Source organism: Heliconius melpomene, chromosome 21 (genome assembly GCF_056956725.1).
Source record: "Heliconius melpomene rosina isolate 202511_hmr_F chromosome 21, ASM5695672v1, whole genome shotgun sequence".
In the NCBI taxonomy this organism is placed as follows: domain Eukaryota; kingdom Metazoa; phylum Arthropoda; class Insecta; order Lepidoptera; family Nymphalidae; genus Heliconius; species Heliconius melpomene.
Window position 1 is genome coordinate 5,452,129 of NC_140409.1, and position 19,253 is coordinate 5,471,381.

Consider the following 19,253-nt stretch of genomic DNA (forward strand, 5'->3'; position numbering starts at 1 on the left):
TAAACAGCTACTAACTTCCTTACTAATTTAAACATTTATCTTTATAAATTTAAATTTTTATCTTTATTTATAAAATTTAGGCCAAATATGTATTAAATTTGCCATTGAAATTTCAGATTCCAAGCAAAAAATTAGGCGAGTAGGTAGATGGAAGATAGTGTTAAGACACTCCGTTCTCCACTTTCCACCCAATTTTTGGAGAAGAAATATAAATATTAATAAATAATAATTTATTACCTCGAATGGGGATAGCCCCAGTATAACCTACAACCGTCGCGTTATAGTCACACCCTTGTGCTCCTGCACTACGAGGGCCTCAAATTTTAAGAAAATATTGCTTGTAATATTAACAAGTTACAAGCAATATTTTCTTAAAGTTTTGTTATGGCCTTATTTGAATATCATGCTTCAACTTAGCAGGCATAAAATGAAAGTATATACAGACGTCTTGCTATTTGCAGTTGTAAGAAACTAGAACGATCCAGACAAAGGACACCAAAATACGAGATCTCTCTATAGGCAGATCTCTTGTAGCAATATACATGTGTATGCAAAACAATGTTTTCTTCTCATATTTCATATGTATCTATTTAAAATTATAAAAATTAAAATAACGAATAAATAAATTAATTTTATGTAACAGATGCTTAATACTGAAAATAATAAATATTTGTAATATAATATGAAAACTGCGTTTACATTTCGTTTACTTAATTGAAATTAATATTTTACCAATTGTAGTTCAATATTCATTATGCTCTCCCAATAATTAATGTTAACTTAATTAATTTAAAAATTATCATTTAATGTATATATATTTTGAAAATAAAGTATTAAATAAATCAATTATATTGAGCAAATATGAAAATTTGGGATCAATAGATCCTCTATCCTCTATCCTCAGTTTTCCTGTAAGTTAATATGGTATTTATTACATGTTTAAATAATGTATATCAAACGAAGATACCAATTTTTTTTACTTATTATATATTTAATATAGGTATATCACTATAAAAATAGCTTTTTCCAGCTTTACGCTGTAGCAGAGTAGGCAGAAAAACTTCCCACTTGTGGAAAAATTGTGGAGGTACCTATTGCATGTTGAATGGCGATACTCAAGGCCGTGCTTCGCCTCTACATTAGAGCGAAGAAATGAAAATATTTAATATTTCATTTCCTCGAGTGGGAGTCGAACCCACAGCCCGTCGCGTGTGCCTCTCCGCCACAAGTGGTTTCGACATTATACATTTTTCTTTACAATTCACAATAGTACTGATCATTAGTATGGACTTAGACATACCTGTATAATATAGGTATACAAATATGTAGACGCGTAACAGATTCTCAAAGAAGCCAGTTAACGAGCACGCTTATATTCGCATACGGGCATTTCTTGAATAAAATATTACATGTATATACATATTATGTCATGTTTATACTACTTTATTAAACAAATACCGTATATATTATGTTTTTCTTTTAGATTTTATTTCGATTCGTTTTCTTTTATATAGTAAAAAAATAGCACGCATTAGAAATGTTGATTATAAACTAATAATGAAATATTAAATAATATAAAACTTTGTCGTAAACGTGGTTACTTTTTTTGGTTGAATGACTCTTCGGTGTAGGTACAATGGGTGTTAAAAAAGTTTGCGTTCGACCTGTTCGTAATTGAAGTGCTTTTAAAATTCGGACAGTAAAAGGACAAAGCACACAGCAGTGATCGGCTTTATTCAATACTATAACATAACACCGCGCTTGCCTTTGTTAGGTTAAACAACAAAATCTCTTCTACTCTGTTCTTTGATCCATGGCATTCCAAACGACAAAGCTTGTCCAATTTTTTTTATGTGTCAAAGTTAAAAAAAAAAACCACCGTCAAAAATTGCATAACGTAAGTCTCTGATAACCATGATAAGAATATTGAAATGAAATAATATTATTTGTGTTAAAAAATCATATTTTCGGTAGCTTAAGCGGGCGAAGCCGCGAGCTGGCCGATATTATTTAATAAGCGCAAGTTCTTATTTACTTACTGTACACACAAATTAAAAACCGAAGTGTCTGCACTTAAAAGCATTTTTTTATAAAAATGTTTCACAATTACTCCTTATTTTTAATTTCCCGACAATTCTTGTTTATCCATCCTCCAAACATGGCACCGGGACGTACAAATGTTCCCATTCTTCGAATTGACACGTAAATCTAGTTGGCCGAGTCATGTTTCGCCGCGTCAACATTGTATGATCCAGGCGGTCGTGGCGCAGCGGCACAAGGGTGTCACTGTAACGCGACGGTTGTGGGTTCGATCCCAACTCGAGGAAGTGAAATATTTATTTACGTTTAAAAAAAGCGCAGCGATGAGTTCTCAACACGTTGCGCCACTCAACACGCACAACGGAGTGTCTTAACACGAGGTTCTCTCTGCCTTAGAAAAGCTACCTTAAAAAAAGGAAAGTATACTTGTAAAAAAGAAAACGAAAACACCCAAAAAATTAAACCCATGGTACACAAAAAAAAACGAAAATAAAAATGACTTTTTAATACAACAGTAATATAAAAAATTGAAAATTAAGGAAAAAAAAATGATGTCCCGTCTGGTGTTTTGGGCCGAATAAAATAATAATCACGTTAACCATACCTGAAGTAACCAATCTAGATAAGTCATTTTATTCGTAAACCGTTAAAAGTGGACGCCCGGCGTTCCCAGCGTTCCCGGCGTTCCCGGCGTAACTTGAGCTCCATGAGCTTGAAAATTGAACTTTCAATTTACATTGTTATTATGAAACAGAATTAATTTCCGTCGTCCGTTCAACTTAACGCTCTATTAATATCTTTTTGTAAATTAGGGGCAATTTTGTCATTATCATTTTATTCGTAGCGATTCTTTTTCTATAAGTTGTTATTTTCAATCATAATATGTATCTTTAATAGCATTTTACAGCATATAATTTTCTATAGGACAAAATTTTTATTGAATAAACATTCTTGAGTTCACTTCAGCTATTTATATTTAAAGTACTGCAAGGGTACAATGCAGGGTTGGTGACACGATACGAGCGCCCTATACCACCATAGAACGTCCTGCACTGACACCAACTATTTTTGAAGCCTACTACCTAAAGCCTTAAAGCTCAAAGTAAAGCTAAAACGTAGACGCAAAGCAAAATTATAGCAAAACCTACATTCCCTTTTGCACCTCCACTGAAAACAAAAACAAGTGAAGTATCCAGTAGCATTACCACACATTCAGTAAGCATCTTTTTTATTGATCTGAAGATACATAGGAGAAAAGGGGCCCCGAAAAATGCTAACTTACAATAGTACAGTTAATAAAGTAGAAGTAACACAACACTAACATTTAGTTAATAATGAAAAATTTTATGTCTCGGTTATGTTCTTTTAGAGGTCAGTCGTGACTGAGAGGCAGAAGTGTGTGGCTGTAAACAGCTTATGGGTTCGATTGCCACTCGAGGAAATGAAATATTTAATATTTCTTCGCTCTGGTGTCGAGACAAGTCGCGCAGTTAAGTTCCGCCACTCAACACGCAATGCCTCCAGAATTCGAAGGAAAAGGGGGAACGAAGTGTCTTAACACTAGGTTCCCCCTGCCTACCCTGATGTGCACATTAGGTACACCTACGTATACGAGTTTCACCTAAGGTATTTTCATCTTGGTACATCTAAAACTTATAAATACTTGCCATACCATGGTATTCACTATATACGGGGTGTGTTTATTCAGACCGCGTCCATTCTACCCAGCTGAATAAAGAGTACACGGCGCAAGCGCGGAAAAACCGAAACAGTAGTGCGATCATAGAATCTGTTAAAATTATTTTTTACAGAATATTTTTGTTTGATAGTGAAGTTATATTTAAGTAATTAGAAATTTTAGCGACCACAACTAGAAAACAAGAATATGGTTATACCTAATTATGTTTTTAATTATGTTTTCATTTTATACATTTCTTTTCAGCTTCACTTTCTGCCGAATTCTCCTTACCTGACCGAGTGAAAGAAAATAGTAAATATTTTATTTCCTCCAATGAGAATCGAACCCATAACCAGTCGTCTTTACAGTCACACGTTTGTAGCCCTGCGTCACGACTGACCTCATTTCTATACATATCTATAATATATCTACATTGGAAATTTTAAACCATCTTTTTAATTTAATTCTTAAAGATAGTAACAAAATATTTTTTTTTATTTTATCATATTACCTATAAAATATTCTTTTGATAATTGGCTGTTGAACTTAATATTAATATTGTTATTTATTTTACCAAACATTTATACGAAAGCTACTAAAACTGTGACAGCGTCAACTCTGTCTTCACTAGCAACTTCTAGGTATATAGAACGTTCATTTAGCATCTTATCTATCTCTATTTTAATCTACAATTAGTTGCCAAAAAGATCACATACGTTATTATCAGGGTTGCCACATTTTTTCTTGATGAAAAGTTGTTTTTTTTTTAAATAAAACCTTTTTTAAGTAAGACCTTTTCACCAAAAGCGGACCAAATTTAAATAATGAGGATTTAATATATTAATCATCCATTAATTTAACTAAAGCTTGGTGATAGATTTCAATATAAAATGTTTTTTAATGAAAAACTTCATCATACAGAACGATATCCGTTTTGTATATGTAAGACACGATACGATATGTAAGACAATTAAGTCTTTAAAATACGTAAGTTATAAATATGCTAATTTGTATTTATATGAAATCTTAAAATAATAAAAAAAAATTCTCACTGTACGTAGAAATCTGTGAAAAGCGACTATGCCTGTCCCGACTGGGACATTTAATTTTTGGGCTAAAAATCGGGACATCTGGCAACTCTGGTTATTATATACTTCACTTATTAGCGCCAAGGCATTACAACCGAATAAATACATCCTTATGCTTAGTCGATTTAATCGTCACGAACGAACGAACTCAGTTCTTATAAAAGAAATATAGTTTCTAAACGAGAAAATTTTATATTTTCACACAAAGTAACCACGAGACAGTTTACGAAAATTATTTCTAACTCTATACATTTTCATGAAAGATATTTGTAATAAGGTAAAAGAAGATCATCAGACTGTTTAAGCAATAGTATTAAAAATTTGAAATATCATGGTTTAAAATAAAAGAAACTGCGACAAAATTTAGTTTTATCTATTTCAGTACGTTGCCCCGTTACACGGTCACCTTACACGTAAAAGTTCGATGACACCAACGAGTGAACTGAAGTCCTGAACTTCAAGCGAGACAACAAAATGAATATGACCTTATAAAATTTAGGTGCCTAGATGTTATTGATTGTGGGATGCTATAGAGATTTTCGATAAAATATAATTCGTTATATAAACGTAACATCTGAAATTGTGTAAAATTTATTTTAATGATAAGATAATAAATATAATAATTCGATTTATTAATAGGAAAATATATTATTTTTGAAACTATACAATATTTAAGCGAAATTACGCTATTTAACATAATGTACTCGTATTTTACATTATTAGATAAAATGTTACGTCCATTCGATCATATTAGAAGGAAATTAGTGAAAATCGACCTCACAGGTATTTCAATGAACCACGATCCTTTCTTTTAAAAAAAATCAGCTACATGCTGCTAAAGTTTGGTGTTTCAGCTAAGGCTCCGTTAACCCTGATACCGGCAGCAATACGCCTTTCCACCTATATCTGTATACATACTGAACATACTTCCCACATATACCACGGCATTGACTTGTTCTAATATCTTGCCATTTACACTGATCTTACATTCCATCTTTCTGTCATTTCTTTCAAATATCAGAACCTTTTTACCAAGTCAAAAGTATCATTTGTGGAGGACGGAGCTACAAATAGGTTAAAATAAATATTTTCACTGCGGAATAACCGTATTCCACATTTTTATATTAAATGTATTCTTATACTTTCTCTTGCTTACTTTATATTGAGAACTTTACTTCACACACTACTTTCTTGAAGAATAATTTAAAACTTTGCTTTTATTGTTATATTCTTATATCAGTCACCTAAAGTAAAATGTTAGTTAACTATAGTCGTTTGTCCGAGCCAACTCTGTTTACGACTAAACGTTATTTTTTTAATATATACAGGGTGTCCCAGGAGTCAATGATAAAACGAAACCAGGTGATAGACCAAGTCATGACAGTTATGAGAAAAATATAAAAAAAAATCTTTGTCATGTATTTTTCATATTATATTGATTTTAAAAAATATCGGAAAAACCGACACCCTGTGATGATTTTTCAAGTCCTAAGACTACGAATATTACTCTTTCTTCATTTTTTTTTCTGTAATGTAATCATGAGTAACCTTTCTGTGAATTACTGTTTAAGATTCAAACATACCTGCATCAGTTTTCAATAAAATGTGGTGTTTTTGCCAAACATTAAATTCAAAATATTTACTACACCCAACTTTAACCGACCGTACTATAAAAAAAATGTACTACACTGTTTTTGCAAGTAACTTTAAAAATTGGCGCATTTAATCCGGATTCTGAAATGGTACGACACTTGCTGGATTACTTCTTTGTTGAAGAGAGAAAAATCGAAGTACACGATAATCGGGATGACGTTCAGCTTTATGGTATCTTTTCCGATACATTCTAGCTGCAGCATTTGCGTTACATAACCATTCTCCATGAATGAAATGCATATTGGCAATGTGTCAAAGACCGAGTATATGGCCTGCGAGTGCCCGGACTCGAGCACTATCCTTATAAGTCCTGGGACATCCCCTAAATTGGAAAAGTTCAGGTACCTTGGATCCGTCATGCACGAGTCTGGAGGCATCGATCACGATCTCTATAAGACGGATAAGAGTTTGGACGGTATCCTGCGATCACAGACCACACCAGTGACCTCCCGCCCCTTAGCCCAGGCAACGTTTATCCGACTTAGGGGCTGGCCCAGGACTTACAAGGACAGTGCTCGAGTCCGGGCACTCGCAGGCCATATACTCCGTCCTTGACACATTGCCAATATACATTTCATTCATGGAGAATGGTTATGTAACACAAATGCTGCAGCTAGAATGTATCGGAAAAGATACCAAAAAGCTGAACGTCATCCTGATTATCGTGTATTTCGATTTTTCTCTCTTCAACAAAGAAGTAATCCAGCAAGTGTCGTACCATTTCAGAATCCAGATTAAATGCGCCAATTTTTAAAGTTACTTGCAAAAACAGTGTAGTACATTTTTTTTATAGTACGGTCGTTTAGGTTTGGTGTAGTAAATATTTTGAATTTAATGTTTGGCAAAAACACCACATTTTATTGAAAACTGATGCAGGTATGTTTGAATCTTAAACAGAAATTCACAGAAGGGTTACTCATGATTACATTACAGAAAAAAAAATGAAGAAAGAGTAATATTCGTAGTCTTAGGACTTGAAAAATCATCACAGGGTGTCGGTTTTTCCGATATTTTTTAAAATCAATATAATATGAAAAATACATGACAAAGATTTTTTTTTATATTTTTCTCATAACTGTCACGACTTGGTCTATCACCTGGTTTCGTTTTATCGTTGACTCCTGGGACACCCTGTATATATTTGTTTTAGGTTTTATAGTCATTTATTCAATTGTACCTAGGTACTCTATGATGACATTGTCTGAAGTATAACAAGGATAAAAAATTTAAAAATTGTTTGTTGACGCCGTAGTGCAAACGCGACGGTTGTGAGTTGCTATCCATTCGGGGGATTAAATTTTGAACACATCTATTTTTTGTTCTATTATATAAAAAATATTTATAATTATTAAAAAAAAATTAAATATTTTGTTACTAGACAAGAACTTTTGCCTTAAGAAAAAGAGATATCATTTTTAAGTTTAATTATTTCAAAGAACGTATCTAATTAGATTTTAGTTAGGTTTAGGTTAATAGTATTAATTACTTGTATATATCAATTAATATACACACAATCAATTATAGTATTAATTACTAAGTATATATCAATATGCATATGTTATACGACCACATATGATTATTCAATTAATCTAAATATTAACCAATATTTAGTATATTATAGTAGTAGTATATTATATTTATTTAAATTTATATTTTCATTTCTTCGCTCTGGTGTTGAAGCAAAGGGTGGCGTTTAGTTCTGCCACTCAACACGCAATGCCTCCTGAATTCGGCGGAAATTGCGGAATAGAGAATCTTGACACTACCGTGCTGTGCACGATGCTGTTTTTTTTATTCTCTTTCAAAAAATATACTTCAATTACTGAATTTCTGAGCAACTTTACTCTTAACGTCAGCTCGCTTTAAGTGAATTCGAAACAGCTATAAGCATCGTATTGGAGTTTTTCAAAAAAGAAAGTTTGTTTCATAATATTATTTCATCTTGTCCTTAGAGTACGCTCAACACACTAAGCCTTCAATGCAATACGCAACGGTCAGAAGTTCCTTTCAAATTTTAATATATCTAAAATATATATTCCTGCATTTTTGACTTTTAAAAATGGTTCTTACTAAATAAATGTTTGACGTGCTTACAAACTTACACTTACAGAATGATATACGAGTACATACAAGTTACAATTTTTACCCCCTGCAAAGTACTTGAGAAGTTAGAATATTTAATTTGCACTTTGTATGTTTTTGTAGAATCAGAAGGGGGTGCTTGGATAGGGTGACTGACATAGGTTTTCTGTCTGTTTGTGGAAATATTTAAACAAGGCAAAGTAATATTTTTTGTTTAGTGCATAGAGTCAAATAGGAAGAGCACTAAGCGACGTCGGAAAAATAGTTTAATGTATCGAAATCTGCCAGAGGACAAGTGTTTTCTACTCGTATAAAAATCAAAAATCAGCTTCACGCTGTATCCCGCACACAGCAGGGTATGCGGAGGGAACCTCTTGTTAAGACACTCCCTTCCCCACTTTCCGAATTCTGGAGGCTAAACGTGAAAGAGAAGAAATATAAATTTAAATAAATATTACGTATCCTCCAGTGGCAATCGAATCCACAACCAGTCAAGTGTACAATCATATTTCGTGCCCCTGCGCAACGAGGGTCTGTCGGTGATACATTTTGTGTTCAATTATATTTTACAGACAAATTTATCATAAATCAACTTTCTACCCAAACGGGATATGTTGAAATTTTTATATGCTAATAAGCATATAAAAATTTCGACACGTAGGAACGTAGGCAGAGGCGACCTGTGAACCTAATGCTTAGACACTCCGTTCCCAATAAGACACTTCCGTTCCCTACATTCCGCCAAATTCGCTTCCGGAGACATTACAAGTCTAGTGGCAATAGAACCCATACCCTTTCCCGCTTACAGTTGCACGCGTGTTCCTGCGCCACGATTGACCTCATCATTGTTAATTACAAAAAGTGATTGTAAGTTGACTTATTTCGCATAGTAAATTAAAATATGAAAGCTAATGAAAAACATAACGTTATTCAGAAAATATTATGAGATGTAATTATAAATATTATTATGCTCGGTTTAAACGTTTATTTAGTAGTTCGATGTTTAGTGGCTATTTTGAACTTGATATTTGTTTATACTACAGTATTGACTTTGTGAGAATATCGAGTATCGACCATAATTTCAGATACTAATACCTTTCTAAATGTATGTATGGCGAACTTTGGTAAATATTTTATGTTTACACTAGTGGACCCGGACGCGGCTACGCCTGCTTGAACTATAAGAATATTTATTAAATATTATATAATATATTTATTTTTATAAGGATGAATATCAAAATATAAATTCATTTTGGGTGACGTTTTCTTAAAACAACCAAGAAACTGCAAACCGTTGCTTAGCAACGACGGTTGTTATTAACATGGCAGAATAAAGTGCATGTCAAATTAGAAAGTATTTTAATTTATTAGTACATATGTGTAATGTAATATTATATGGCCTATAACACTGCTGAAGAATGCAGCTTTCATACAAAACAAAAACATAGTAAATCAGACCAGTAGATCCAGAGATCTTAGCGTTCAAACAAACAAACAAACTCTTCCGCTTTATTATATTAGTATAGATTGGTTACTACTGCGAAATCCAATAACGAAAAATTATTTTAAATTGACTTAACTGTACTTAACTGAAGAAACGTCATATATATTGAATTCCAAACTGGCATGTTCAGAACGCAATAATCAAAGAACAGAACAGAACAGAACAGAACAGTAGAAAATAAATAGGTGACTCCTATTAAAAAGTACAAAATATTATAAATTATAATTTTAATATGATCATTTAACTACCGTAGTAAATGCTAACTGTCTGGAAACTCTTTAGTTCTAAATGACGTATCTGACGTTATTCAGCTGTTTTGTCGTCTGGATGGACACTCGATGATGAACGAATCAAATTGGCAATTTGTTGGACAGCACGACGTGCCAGCGCGGCGGTGCAAGCTAACAAGGTGATCGCTCAGCATCTGTTAACACAATTTCCATTCTTCCATAGTACCTAACGAACTAGACTGGATTACCTTCGAAAATACACCTTGGTACTTTTTGTTTGGTAAACTGAATTATGCCTTCGTATAACGTACTATTTCCTGAACTTTGATACCCCATTCGATGTATGTAATTCATTTTTTATTACTGCTTATGTTAAACTTCTTCCCGTGTCAAGAAATGTTCTCTCAAATTTATTTATTTTAAGTAAAACTATATTTTGCAGTTTTGAGGCCGTAGTGGCGCAGCGGAACGAGGGTGTGACTGTAATGCAACGGTAGTGGGTTCCAGTCCTACTCGAGGAAGTGAAATATTTATTCACGTTTATATTTCCATTTCTTCGCTATGGTGTCGATAGAAAGCGCGCCATTGAGTTTTGCCACTTAACACGCAATGCCTCCAGAATTCGGCAGAAAATGTGGAACGGAGTGCCTTAACACTAGGTTCCCTCTGCCTACCCTGCTGCGTGCGGGATACCGCGTGAAGCTGATTGATTTTTATTCACAAAAACAATTATCTTTTGTGCTGTGCATTTTAGTTGAGGCGTTATACATTTTAGTAAGACAGAAGTAATTAATACAAATATGAATAGTTTAATTAAGCTACGAAAGTATCGTATCGGTGTCCATTGTGCGCAGACGCCCGCGTTGAAAAGAGGTCAATCGTCAAGAAGTTCAGGCAAATTCTCGCCACCGCACTGTAGACGACTACTGGTCCCACTTAGCCGCCACTTTCCATTTAATTTTACATTTTATAACAGTTTGTTATAAGGCTATATTATAGAATTTCGATGAGCTATCCTATATGTGTTAACTTAGTTCAAGTTTATTAGCAAACCTATATGTACCATCTAAAATAGATTTTGTATACCTTGCATTAAATATTCTTTATAATATATTTATACAAACTACTAAGATTTATTTGTTTTTTACTTTTTTGTATTATACCTACACAGATTATGTATTTTATCGTTAGGACTAAAATAATAAATGTCATGGAAATCGAATTAATGTTTCTATTAACATTTCCTTTAATATTTATATTAAAGGTGTGTATTTGTTGGTGGTATATAAATTGGAATAAATAAATCTAACCACACTACTCTATCGGTGGGAAGAGATATTTTACGATACTCGCTCGAAAAATAGCGTTAAACTAAAGCAGATTAAATCTGTGAATACTCTTGCTCTAATCTAAACAATAGCCACGGTAATAGTAAAAAGCATTTTTTTATTTAAATCGTCATACTTTCTTTTAAAACAAAATTTAACATGAAACATGTACCTACCTACGAGAACCAACACTCTTGCATTGAAACACTGTTAAATGAAAGCTTAGTCATTTCTTTCTCACTTTATAAAAAAAATATTAATATATTTATACATATAGCCGCGCTTCGGGAACTTATTTAATTTTGCGAACACAATTTCCCAAAAGACCTTAATTAGGTACGATTTATTTAGTGCATAACAGTATAGAAATAATAAATTATCTTAAATACACTGAAATAAATATTTGTATAGTTCAAGCAGACGAAGTCGCGCGGGGGCCGCTAGTTTTAAATAAAACTTTTTAAACATTTAACAGTAAAATAAACAAATCTTGTGACCGCTTTATTGGAGATTTTTGTTACATATTTATTTAATTGTTTATTCGATTCGAATATTTATTTATTTGCATTTGTAAGCTATTATTTTTTACCATCAGCGCGGCTTAAAGAAGAGTAATGTGTTTAAATATATATAAATATATAAATAATATGTGCTCTTATGCAGTGTTGTAGAGGCTTAGAGTTGACTGATTTTGATGATTAGTATTCACCAAAGAAAAAACCAGATACAGTACTATCAAAATTAAATGCATAAAATTTGACAAACCATATCGATGATTTTTCATTATTATTCTTATAGCAACTGTTTATTATTTTTCCTCTTTTTGTAACTGTTTACATTTGTTTATAGGTATTTTTCTCGCTAATTTTCTTACTAGTAAGGACAGTAACATAAATAGGTATATACTTTAAAGATTTTTAGTATACCATACAGAATACTAAATAAAAATAAAAAACTTCTTGAATAAAAATAAAAAACTTTCTTAAAATATATCTATTCTAGAAACAGTCTGTTAATAACTGTCTGTTGGTTTTTGTTTTACTCGGTCATGTCACTTTCAGTGATATTTGATATAAGTACGGAATGAGATACGAGAGGCCCTCGTGACGAGGGGCACAAGTGTGACTGTAAATGTAACGATTGTGGATTCAAATCCTACTCTAGTAACTAGGCAAAGCGGCGTTGAGTTCTTTCCGAGTTGGAAGTGTTTTAAAGGTGTGAAAGTGTCGCTAAGTTCTCAGATTCTATTTATAACTAGTAAATAAATAATAATAAATACGTCTTTTGTCGTTGTCTTTTCAGAAATTCAGAGAAACAAAGATAAATATTTACTAAATAATGTATTGATCAGTGTTAGAGTAAATTCTAGTAATATTAGAGCCTACTTTTATTTAAAAATATATATGATAAAAGTATGTTCTAATACCTAACGTTTGGATATTGTAGATATTGAGGTTCATTATACAATGTGTCGTAAAATCCTCTTCCATTGTCACTTTGTTTCAATTTTTTTGTAATAAATAAACTAAATAAACTAAATATTTTCAGATTAAATACTTTTCTGTAGTAACTTCTCTAATTTAAGAACAAAATGTATGTATATAAGCTACTCATTAGAGTTTCGTCATCGTTGTTATTAGTAGATAGTTATCAACGAAAAAAAAACGCATACTTTCTATTAATACTTCTCCTACCTAATTTATATTTTTATTACTTTTGTCGATAAATCCATTATAACGAGAAGGTTTTCATGGCAGGTGTAATATATAGAGATTTTTTTAATATCGTCAGATAATTTATTTCTTTTTGATATCCAACATTATATCTATCATAATTCAAAATGTTTGTTTGTATTTTATGGTGTTTCATAACGTCATTGTAATTGAAGTAAACATTTTGACCCATAAATATTGAACATAAGGTCAAAGTAATTAATTAAGAGCATTGCTGATGTTTTCGCTGTTGCCGCTTATATAACAAATTGTGACGAATATAAAAACGGTTATTATAAAGTATTTTAAGGTTCGCTATGCATATATACAAAGTCGCATTTGCCTTTCTACTAATTATTATTAAAAATTAAATCAGTGATAACGTGAAACATATAAAAAACTCCAAAATAAACATATTGTAAGGCTTCTTCGTTCAAAACCTTTTGTCATGAGTATCATAGGTAGGTGGGATGTAAAACAGAGCTTGTCTAAATAAGAAATATGAGATACATCGAGAACAAGGCCGGCCATATGGCGGCCGTCCTTGGCAAGGACATGGCTGACTCACCGAGTGGCTGATGAATTGTTGTATGGACGTCGCAGTCCGCACACACAGTAGAGCGTAACATCCTCTCTCGTTGGAGTCTTCTAAGAAGTTGCAAATGCTGCGGGGTGAAGACTGTTCCTGATCGTTCCCCGACCAGGACCACGTCTCCAGCTTCCCACCAAGCTTGCTCCCGTAAAGTTCCGTCCCGATTGAAGAGACCCATGTCTTTATATCCCTCCGGCGGGCTGAGGGCACCGGGCTCGGGTTCCTGAAAGCGCTCGCAGGCCCCGCACCCCGAACACTCCTCGGACTCTCCTTCATCAGAGTACCCGCACTCATCTCTGACAACAATAATATAATCCGCCTCAAAGAATTCGTTCGCGGTCTCGTCAAAGACAACCCTATGTTTTTTAGTCTTCGCCCCTTTCTTGAGAGAGGACTTTAAGTTGTCATGGTCCTTATTGTGTCGCGTGTCACGACCGGCGCGATCGCCGCGCATCGTCGCGTGTTTTCCCGGCGTGTGCGGTCGCCGCGGTGGTAAGTGTCGACGGCGGCGGGCGGCGTACTGACTACTGAACACTGAGGCCTGAGGAGTGAGGAGTGAGGGCTGAGGGCTGAGGAATGCCGGGCGACTGCAGCGCCGCGCCCGCCTATCGATCGTAGCGCCCGCCTCGTCGGCATAGCGGCTTCAATTCCATCGCCGTCGTCACCACGCTGTGGCCGCCTCTTCAATCGAAACTGATAATAAAAAACAAACACCTTGTAATTATTAAGAATATATTTTTTTCATATTTTTTTTTGTTTCTTGTGTTGTTTTTACCTATATTTAAAATAATAAGTATATTTGACGAATAATATTAAAAACCAGCTTAATAAAAATGAACAAGTTCAAATTGCGCCATTTATTTATTCAAATTAAGACATATAAAACGATATAGGTAATATATAGTTCCCATTTATGATAGCTATGTCTATTTATTAAAATTAAAAAAACAAACAGACCGTTGCATGAAATATTGTATATGTAAAAGAAAATGACGAATGTATGTATTTAAATACGATTTGTTTACCTTCCAGCAAAGCTGTGCTGCGCTCCTGTACTATTCGGTTTTAAATAAAATAAAAACAATATAAAAGTATTTACAAAAAAAGTATCGTAGCAAAAACTAATACACATAAAGCCAAAATTATTTTTTAAAATTTAGTCTTAATAAATAACTTGATAATTTTAACTAAAAACGTGAACGTGAATAAACGTTACGCTTAGGTTAAACCTAACCTGGTAACCACCAATCACACATTTTTAAATACTTAATTATTTATATAATTAACATATTTTTAAAAGGTCCACTCGATCGCAGCAATTGATTAGCCAAATGACATATAAATTGTGATTTGATAACTTAACCAAAATACAAGTTTTATTAAAACAAAATACCTAGTTTTATTAAAATAAAGTGAGCGGTAAGAGAGGTAGGGAGAGACCTTGGTAGACCTTCGAAAACACAGTAACAAACATACTGGAGGAATGTCACGTAAAAAGCATGAGAACCCCCCGTAGGGCATGTATGAAGAGGTTGATGACAGTGGACGAGGCGAAAGAGGTATGTAGAGACCGTAGCGTTTGGCGCTCCGTTCCCTCTGACTACCCCGCTAGGGATAAAGCGTGAAGCTATGTATGTGTATGTGTGTTAAAAGAAAATGAAATGTCATTAGTAATTAACATCTAGATTTACTCTCAGTAAGCCTCAACTCACAGGTGCCTGACTAGGCACCTGTGAGTTGTGACTCTTTATTTACCAATAATATACTATCATATAGTATAATTTTATACCTATATACCTACATACAATAAAAAATAAAAATGTAACTTTACACTTTCCAAAAACAAAGATTTCTTCTGTGTATACGTTTCTGCAGGTTAACCTCAGCAACTGTTTAACCGATGTAAATGCAAAGTAAATTTTCACTATTATCTTGTGGTAATCATTTTTTATCGGGATCGGGAGCTTTGGCGCACCCTGGGAGAGGCCTATGTCCAGCGGTGGACCCGAAAAGGCTGATTTGATTGATTGATTGATTGAAGCATTTTTTAACATTCAATGTTTGTTTTATTTATTCGGTTCATTAATAAATAAGTTATCAATTTATTTTCCCACACTAACGACGTCACAGGTATAGCTAGTCTAGAATAGAACAAGAAAATAATTGCGAATATTAGACTAAAGATAAACGTCAGAAAAACATATTAAAGTTATTTTGGAACGCTGATAAGATCTTACGTTGAAAGACACAAAGTCTTAGATTATAAATCTTTCTCTCCGTCTCCAGATATTTATGAAATAACATAGTAAATCCGTGAGTAAACGGAAATGAATGGAACTGAGGCCCCAGGCAGAAGTTGCAAACACTGCAAAAAGGCTTTGCAGTCGAACCACATTTAAATCTATTAGTAGCTACAGAGGAATTTATCATTTTTAGAATATCCTATATCTTATAAAACAAAGTCGCTTTTCGTGTCTGTCTGTTGTTTCTAACTCTTCTTCTTCTAAACCACCCAACGGATTTTGATGCGGTCTTCACCATTAAGTCGAGTGTTTTTCGTAGAAGGTTTATATATAGTTTATTATTTGTACATACTTATGTAAATTAACATAAATACGATAAATGTGTATAAAGTCCTACCCGTTGAGACACTTTCGCGCATGCGCTGCTCTAATGGTAAGTACTACATGAAAAAAATGTACTGAAGTATTGTTCCTCTTAATAACATCTACAAAAAAGTCCGCGAGAGCATATTCGTATCTTTTAAGAATAACGTGTAGTGATCATTTTTCTGTCTAAAAATAATAATTTCAATATATTTTTTATTGTGAGGGATATTTTTCCATAATGGTATTAATCCTTATCCTTTAAAATACTTTATTAATTTTTTATGTTAAACGAAGATAAAATTTGCTTTTTACAATATTTTGAAATTGCGAAGTTTTACAGAAAAACGCATTTAATTGTTGACACATCCCGCCGTTGACACATCAGCTGTATGTTACTCAAGTTTCACTTATCCCTTACTCTCAGCATATAAATAAGTACATTAGTTACGTTGGCCATTTAATGTAGACCAAAACTGTCTTTTACTGTTTTTCATTTTAATAAGTACTTTACAAGTTGTTACAATATCAAAAAAATCCTTGCTGCGAAACGGCTCGCCACTCGCCATACGTCCGCCGCGCCCGCCTGCCTTACACGCATCGGTGGTTCAGTGGTAGAATGCTCGCCTGCTACGCGGGCGGCCCGGGTTCGATTCCCGGCCCATGCATTCTATTTAATTTTCCTCACAGGCAGCCACGTCGTGCTTTCTTTTCATCAGGGAAAGAATACCCCCTTCAGCATTAACCACAAGCTCGAAAAAAAAAACCCGGCTGCCTCTATAGCAACAAAGATTTAGTTAGAAGCGTTTGCACGTATTGGATAATTGGAGTTGAATGTATTATTTAAGCGCGATATATTTGGTTTCACATTTTTTGTAGTAGTTATTAGTAGGTAGGTTTTTGTTTATAATTTCTTCCGTTTAAAAATAGTCATTTAACTATCTAAAAATAGTCATTTAAATATATTTTAATAAGTACTTGAAAAGATTAGTAGCAAAGATTTAAAATTGCGGTACCTACTAAAAATCCTTGCTGTGTAAATCCTTATTGAAACTACGAAACTGCGGGTTGCATTAGGGTTTAATTAATTTTCACATTATCTTAAGTGTTTTGCAAACATACATTACATGAATAATCCAGTAGTAAAAGCGGGCGAAGCCGCAAGAGGGTCGCTAGTTTCAATATAATTTTCAGTTCAAAGCTGAGCGCTAGCCTAGTTATAACAAGTATTTCAATTCATAATTGTAATAGTTATTACACACTACGTTCCAATATTGTGTTTTGTTGGACTTACATAAAAAAATCCGATACTATAAGACACGTTTAAAATCAAAACCTTTGCACTGAACCCAAAGTCTTATCGATATCTTCTTCTCACAGTCAATGGCATGGTAACGCGTGGGCGAGACGACCGTCGCCCACGCCTTTGCACTAATACATCGCGAAAGCTTGCTAAGCGGTTTCTGTGAATTAGCTCCTAGCATAAAAATAAATGCTGGATGCGAAGAACTGAAGATCGAGCACAATGGCGTGCCATTGGAGAGGCCTACGTCCAGCAGTGGCCGAGGACAGGCTGATGATGATGATAAAAATAATTAGTCGAACAGCATTATTTTATCTGACGGCCGACCCAAGGAAAATATGTGTATGTGGCGTTGTAGATATCAAATGGGGCGACCGATTTTGATGACTCTCAAGTTATTCGATTCATCTTAGCGTTGAGAGTCTTACTAAAGACATGACAGTTACCAAAGTTTATCACACCATCAACCAGTTCTCATAACGTCAAAATAAAAGTTAAATATAAACAATATATCAACTTTATTTCAAATTTAAATTCAAATTATTCTTTATTCAAATAGACTGTTATAAGCACTTTTGAATCGAACAAACATATAAACAAAAAAAGCTACCACCATTTAGAGATAAAAATAGCCTTAGAATAACCTCGAAGACACTATCGTAGCTTTATAATTACCCAAGAGTTTTCAATAATTAGTTTATGGTAAACTACTAGAAAATATTGCAGTGCAGGAGGAAAGGCCAAACACTTATAATAGAGTGGAGGATACTTCCAAATAACGGTCTGTACTCGCAGCACTGTTTAAGAAATATAGTACCTATAGCCTATCTAGTCTTGCAGTAGCACTCACAGTCCGTGCCCACCCCATAATAATCTGGTGCCCTACCCAGAAATTTTACGTACAATTGCACAATTTGCCCCAAAAATAAAAAAAAAACAACATTTACACGAACATATCTGTTCAAAGCTAAAGTCCAGGCCCTCTAGAAAATGTCTATAGATAAGCTAATGTTGTTAAATAAGCCTTACTCGATCTCAGAATCTGCTCCGCATTGAACTCTTATAAAGAAGACGTATGAGAAACAGTATACATGCTAACTACATTGGTAATCCGTCATTGGACATGTTCCTTTACTCTAGCATCCTAAAACTCGTAATAGGTGCTAGTAGAACATACAGTTTCATCCATACCTATATTATAAATTCAAAAGTGACGGTCTGTTTGTGTTTTACGCAATCAGGGCGAAACCGCTAATTTAATTGTAATAAAATACTCGTGTAGGAGGAGAGGGTTTTGGGATGAACATAGGTAACTTTTTTTCTCATATGTGTAATATGGTCGATATATACTAATATATCAAAATACTTATTAATTTAACATGCAATTTTTTCGGCCATGTTATTAACAACCGTCGTTACGTTTACTTGTTCAGGAAA

At 33.7% G+C, this 19,253-nt stretch overlaps 1 protein-coding gene and 1 non-coding gene across 2 annotated transcripts in view; one reads left to right on the forward strand and one right to left on the reverse strand.

The window, feature by feature from the left end:
* Window positions 1-14,591, reverse strand: part of LOC146526993 (uncharacterized) — an 81,776-nt gene extending 67,185 nt beyond the window's left edge. The window contains exon 1 of the mRNA XM_085205883.1: window positions 13,884-14,591. Within this exon, the coding sequence (XP_085062009.1) occupies window positions 13,884-14,361 (478 nt within the window). The 5' untranslated portion in view covers window positions 14,362-14,591. The remainder of the gene's footprint in view (window positions 1-13,883) is intronic.
* A 2,519-nt stretch (window positions 14,592-17,110) lies between these two features.
* TRNAS-GCU (transfer RNA serine (anticodon GCU)) lies at window positions 17,111-17,181 on the forward strand. Its single transcript has one exon. It is a non-coding gene; the product is annotated as a tRNA-Ser (tRNA).
* The last annotated feature ends 2,072 nt before the right edge of the window (window positions 17,182-19,253 follow it).